This window comes from Salmo salar, chromosome 04, assembly GCF_965601325.2.
Source record: "Salmo salar chromosome 04, fSalSal1, whole genome shotgun sequence".
In the NCBI taxonomy this organism is placed as follows: Eukaryota; Metazoa; Chordata; class Actinopteri; order Salmoniformes; family Salmonidae; genus Salmo; species Salmo salar.
Window position 1 is genome coordinate 46374301 of NC_138294.1, and position 6457 is coordinate 46380757.

Sequence of the window (6457 nt, forward strand, 5' to 3'; positions counted from 1 at the left end):
TCTCTCTCTCTCTCTCTCTCTCTCTCTCTCTCTCTCTCTCTCACACACACACACTTTTGCACTGATCTCTGCATATTCAAATGTCAGTCCCCCATTTTACCTGTCCTATAACCTATAGCCTATACACTCTTATAAAATAGCTTTATTTGGCTGTCCTCATAGGAGAACCATTTTTGGTTCCAGGCAGAACCCATTTGGGTTCCATGTAGAATCCTCTGTAGGCTCTACATGGAACCCAAAAAGGTTCTGCCTGGAACCAAAACTGGTTTTTCATGTTTCTCCTATGGGGACAGCCTTAGAACCCTTGTAGGTTCTAGATAGCACCTCCTCACCTTGCTCTATAACACAATTGTATCCATATCTCAAAGTGCCATCTGATCTAAACATGGAAATGTATGGAAACAGCTCTTGAAAAAAGATAGGCTATGATCTGCCTGATTCTTGAAATTGAACTTGACTGACAATTAATCCGGGGCTATGATGTTTCTCTTCTCATCTGGCAACCAATAGGAAGCCAAGGATACGTGGATGCGACAGATTTGGAAACTGTGGTAAGTAAAGTAGCATTCAGATGTCAGTGTAGACAGAGGAAGAGAGAGGGGAGGCAGGGCGGTCGAAGAGTAGGCGTTTACGAATTCAAGCTCTGTCCAGACTAGAGGCTCACCTGTTAGGCGCAAGACATGAGCCATCCAAATGAGAAAGATGCCTCGGGCACAATCGAAAGTAAACCTAAATCGCCCATGCTTTCATCATACTGCATCGAAAGCATTCTCGGCCGACGAAGTCCCCTCAAAGTCAGACTCACAGGAATGCAAAGTTTACCAATGCTACTGACTGGGAGTGCGGAGCATAATGCGCCTTTGGAAGGTAAGACAATATATTGTAGGTTGACAGCTAACTTTCTCTGTAACCCATATGCAATTATAGAAAACAGCTCCACATGTATACTGCATTTGCAGCTAAACACACTTGCATTTTATTTAATGTGGCGAATGTCCTTTGCATTTAAAGTACATTTCATTAGGCCTAAGGGGTTTTAAAGAAGCCTATGTCCTATAAACAACATTGCCTTGTAAAAAGGGCTATTATAATGTGATGAAACGTATCATATTGCGTGTTGCGCTGTTGATTATTTATAAATTCCTTAAAATAAACTATCTCTCTTTGCAGCCTCTCAGAAAGATGCGGACATGCACCTGCCCCCCAAATTGCAACGTCTGTATGGCCCAGGGGGAAAGCTCATGGATTCCAGACGGGGAATTCACTTGAATGAGGAGCAAGAAGAGAGGGAGCGTCCTCTAGACAAAGTCTACGAAAATCTGAAAATCACTCAGGCGCCACAAGTTAGCATCAGCCGCAGTAAATCATATAGGGAAAACGCGTCCCACAGTCAGAGCGAGGAAGATAGGAACCTCGGGCGACGGACAGAGGAGCACGCGGAACTTGGCGCACTGAAGTTCGAGGAGGACACCGGCAATGAGCTTATCTGCGAAGACACAGAAATGTCCCCAAAGAACGGAGAGAGTTTGCACATCAATGGAGATGTAAAAGACGGAGAGGACAGCGTGTGCCTCTCAGCTGGCAGTGACTCAGAGGAGGGGATGCTAAAGCGAAAACAGAGGAGATACAGGACTACGTTTACCAGTTATCAGCTTGAGGAGTTGGAGAGAGCTTTCCAGAAGACGCACTACCCCGATGTGTTCACGAGGTAGAAGTCTCATTTGCCTGCACTTATCAGTTATTTGAACACTCTGAAAATCTGTTGCATATATGCCTATAGGTTTATGGTCATAAAAATAAACACTGTGCTCTTAAATAAAATTTAAAAAATGATAATACAAATAGGAAGTCTAGAGATATGATTCGAAAGTGAGCCTTTCTTAATAGTCAATTCTTGCATTGAGGTGATTAAAAAAATATTATAATATGGACATTGTTTGGCTTAGAAATGTAAGAATATGAAACATATTTTATTATTATATTTGAGCATTGTCAGAAGAGTAATATTATTCATTACATTATTATTATTCATTATGATAATTACTCAATAATAATAATAATACATGTAATACACTAACAATATAAATCACACACAACAAAACGAAATATTAAAAGAAGTGTGCGCGCAACAATACCTATCAAGGAATAGAATAACAGTTGAGACCAATTGTAATGTTGATCTGCACATAGTCGTTCTCATTTGAATTATTATGAATTGTTATTGTGGATTTTTATTATTGATCGCCTAATTGTGGCTGCCAAAAAGATTTCCCAAAAAGATTTTTACAAAACGTTTCAATTCTTGATGTCAATTGAAGTTGGCTGCTACAGATAACAAATGTTGTTGGCATAATTGCATCTTTACAAAAACATATTTGTGAGATAGGATATTTATTGCTTGATTCTCAAAAGCACGTTTGGAAGAAGATTTATGGCTATTGGTAGAGATAATGTAGGCACAATTTATATTATTTATTTTCAAAGAAGCCTACGCACATAGCCTAATCCAACGACGATATTGATTTAATATAATGTCATTTGTATTGTTATCATTTAGGCTTGTGTTATTGTCATCATTGGATTTGGAATTGTACGACGAAATCTGTGATGATAACTGTATTATATCATGTGCAATTGTTTTCTTCTTTCGATTTAGGGAGGAGTTAGCGATGCGGTTGGATCTCACTGAGGCTCGTGTGCAAGTGAGTGTCAATTATTATTAGTTTATATTTTACATTATTGTGACCAGGCTACAATAGCCTATTAGTGCTAGTCATTCTACTATCATATTTAATTTCGATTACATGCAACAAAATTAAAGGGTAGCCTTTAATAACGTTAATTATAATAACATTGTATATTATAGACATAATTATACATTAGGAGTATTATTACTACAAGTGTAATACATATGTAATACATGTGTAATACAGTTCACTTTAGACATGCAGCGAGAGGTGAAATTATTCAAACACACCAGAAAAATGAATTTGCTTCAGGGCGTTCATGACCGTATCATGATCTTAACAGCGCAAACAGAGCCAGTATTGACGGAAGTGAACTCCTTGCATAGCCGTGGCGGGGTAATGCTATTTGATTTCCCATCTTCTTATTATAATAGCCGCGCATTGATCGGATTTCTCACACCTTAAGTGAGATAAACGCCATTGTAGGTTAGCTGCCCTACCATCCTCATTTAGAACATTGCTTACATTTTGAAACTTGAGTCTCAACCTTAGACACCAGACTACGCATTTACCTCTCCCACATGTCACTCACTTCAGATGTAGATGAGCAAATCACTCGTTGGAGAGGTGATAAAACCTTGTAAATTCCATATGTTTCATTTTATAGCCAGTGTCAAGTCTGAATGGGAGGGGGAACCTGGTTGCACATTCTCTCCCTCTCTGTTCTCTTCACTGTCTCCACACAAGTTGATTTACTTTCAATTTGCACAAAATGTGCTTTATTGTCATGCCCAATTTGTAATAAGTAAAACAATTAATAAATAGACAACTGTTCCCAAACATTTTTAAATAAATGAAACCTAACCCCAATCCTAGGCTTAATGGTCTTTCTCTTCCTCCCTCTCTCTAAGGTGTGGTTCCAAAACCGGCGAGCTAAGTGGCGGAAGCGGGAGAAAGCCGGGGTTCAGACTCACCCCCCAGGACACCCCTTCTCTGGACCCCTGGGTGCAGCACACCACTTGAGCCACTACCTGGAGGGAAGTCCTTTCTCGCCCCACTCTCACCCCTCCCTGGAGTCTGCCTGGACTGCTGCAGCCACCTCGTTCCAGGGTCTGACCCAGCCCCTTGCTAGCTCTGCCTCCCCCCTGGGATTTGGCCCCTTTCTGGGAGCAGCCATGTTTAGACACCCCACCTTTATTAGCCCCTCCTTTGGAAGGTGAGCACTGCCCACAGCTCTACATTAGTAAGGCTGCATCTGATTGGATCGGTGCCATCTGGATTGTATGTCTAATGAACTATTTCTCACTTTTCTCTCGTTCCCTTCTGTCATCTTCTGTATCTCCCCTCTCTCGTCCAACCTTCTCACTCTCTCTTCCTCCATCGGCAGACTCTTCTCTAGCATGGGTCCTCTGACACTCTTACGCCAGCCCATACCCGCTGTAGAGACTCCAGTCCAGCCCCCGATGGCATTGTCAGAGCCCTCCCCCTCCTCGCCTGTGGACCGCCGGGCCTCCAGCATCGCAGCACTGCGGCTCAAAGCTAAAGAGCACTCAGCTCAGCTGACACAACTCAACATCCTACCTTCCAGCATGACTGGGAAGGAGGTGTGTTGAGAGACATCAAACTCCCTCCAATTCCCCCTACATGGAGCATGAGTCATGACCAAAGGAATAGCAGCTTAGAAGTGGTATAGCACAACTTAACCTTGTCTAAACTCCTCCCCAGTTAGTTGTCCCAAAGTTCTGTTACTCCACACTCTCCACAACAGTGAAACATGCTTTTCTCATCAACTGAAGAAGAGAGAAGAAATTAAATAAAAAGTGGACTCCCTGCCCTTTGACCCTCAGGAATGACCCGTTAGCAGCTTCTCACAGGGTGCTACGCAGTGTTTACCAACTCCAGTATCAACAACAGCACACATTTTTGTTGTAGCCCCGGACAAAAACACCCGATTCAATTTGTCAAGGGCTTCACGATTAGTTGACAACTAGAATCAGGTGTGATTGTCCGGGGCCACAACAAAAAAACATGTACTGTTGGGGATAATCGAGGACCGGAGTTGGAAAAACACTGTGCTACAAGCCACCAAAGGGATAGATCTAGACTCTGGAGAGGTTCAAATGGAGAGAAATGCAGTAGACTACAGACTGTGTAAGTTTAAATATCATATAATGTACATTTCATGTATTGATAACATGGTGTCTGTTGATAGATTTTCGCAGTCTTCTTAAATTAGTTGGTTATTCAAGTTTGTATTTATGATCAGTCCTGTATGAGCCAGAAGGAAGTCTTCAGGAGGAAAATTGAATTTTATTTTAAAGATTATTTCCTGGTTTCAGATGAATCAGTTGAAAAGAGCTAAGACAATAAACTGTCAAATGGAAAACGTTTCACCGTTCGTTGCTTTTAACTGTGTTGCAGTGAAATAAAAAATTAAAAGTGAAATAATTCTGTGGACAGAATTGAGAGGTGTATTCAACAGCATGAAGCAATATAATAACAAGCTTGCAACAGACGACATAAACAGTGGTCTCTCCAAATACTGGTGTAGCCTACAGTCTCACTGATGGATCTCAAGAGCTGGATTCAGGGACAAAGGTGTGGATTAAGGATTTATATGGTCATACAGTGGAGTTCGAAATGATTTAAACTTTGATAAAGATGAGGAAAAATTACTGTATAAAATAAATAGTTCAAATACTGAGCTATATTCTATGCTAAAAACATTTGGGAAATGATATTCTTTTATACTAATACAGTTGCTCAGAAAAATGTATTTTGTTTAAGAAGTAATACTTTTTTTCTCAAAAAGGTAGGGGTAAAAATGATTGACACCCCTATTTTCAAGACCTTTTTCCTAAATGTTTTATGACTTTGAGAACAACATTGGGAGGGATCTTAGACTATTCCTCCATACAGAATCCTTCCAGATCCTTGATATCCTTCGTCTGTCCTTATGGACTGCCCTCTTTAATCCAAACCCAATGGGTTTCAAGTCCAGAGACAGATGGCCATTGCAAAATGTAGATTTTTGTTGCCAATTAACCATTTCTTTGCTGATTTTGATTTGTGCTTGGGGTTATTATCTTGCTGAAAGATCCACAAGTTCCAGCCTCCTAACAGAGGCAACCAGGTTTTTGGCTAAAATGTCCTGGTACTGGGTAAAGTTAATGACGCCGTTGACCTCAACAAGGGCCCCAGGACCAGTGGAAGCAAAATAGCCCCATAACATCAACCACCATATTTCACAGTAGAAAGTGGGTTATTTTCTGCTCATGCATTCTCATTGACACCAAACCCACCACTGGTGTGGCCAAAGAGCTCTATTTTCAAGTCATCTAACCAAAGCACCGGTTTCAATCCAAAAGCCAATGCCATTTAGCAAACCCCTGGCATTTACATTTGTTGGATGCCAAATAATAGAGCCAGTCCACCCTCAAAACACTGTCTTACAAGGGATTGTTTTATTGTGCAGTGTAGCCAATGCTATCTATAGCCATATATAGATAGTACTAAGCTGCTATGTAGCTGCTATTTATACACTTTTCTTCTATAGACATTACACATTAAATAGCCTAACAATTCTCCTGAAGTATTTCTTGCTCTCTCCATGTCTGTCTCTTTCTCTCTTTCTTTCTCTTAAAAAAAGTGTATCTGTGTCTGTTGTCTCTCTCCTTTTTATATGTAGGGGGCTGTACATTTTTGTGTGAAGGCCTAGTCCTAAGGTTGCGGGGCCGACTGTTTTCTATATACTAAGTTTTGATAACCCA

The 6457-nt window shown here is 40.8% G+C and overlaps 1 protein-coding gene across 1 annotated transcript; it reads left to right on the plus strand.

Annotated features, from left to right (window-relative positions):
• Positions 1-431: 431 nt before the first annotated feature.
• LOC106603073 (aristaless-related homeobox protein) lies at positions 432-5078 on the plus strand. Its single transcript, XM_014196233.2, has 5 exons — positions 432-867; positions 1171-1708; positions 2657-2702; positions 3599-3903; positions 4075-5078. The coding sequence occupies exons 1-5, from the start codon at positions 681-683 to the stop codon at positions 4298-4300; spliced, it is 1302 nt and encodes a 433-aa protein (XP_014051708.1). The 5' UTR covers positions 432-680; the 3' UTR covers positions 4301-5078.
• The last annotated feature ends 1379 nt before the right edge of the window (positions 5079-6457 follow it).

What these genes read in the sequence shown, in the direction of transcription:
- LOC106603073 (XM_014196233.2), top strand. Translation starts at nt 681, where the DNA reads ATGAGCCATCCAAATGAGAAAGATGCCTCGGGCACAATCGAAAGTAAA. An exon ending in TACCCCGATGTGTTCACGAG is followed by an intron (nt 1,709 to 2,656) that starts GTAGAAGTCTCA and finishes CTTTCGATTTAG; the next exon opens with GGAGGAGTTAGCGATGCGGT. An exon ending in ATTAGCCCCTCCTTTGGAAG is followed by an intron (nt 3,904 to 4,074) that starts GTGAGCACTGCC and finishes CTCCATCGGCAG; the next exon opens with ACTCTTCTCTAGCATGGGTC.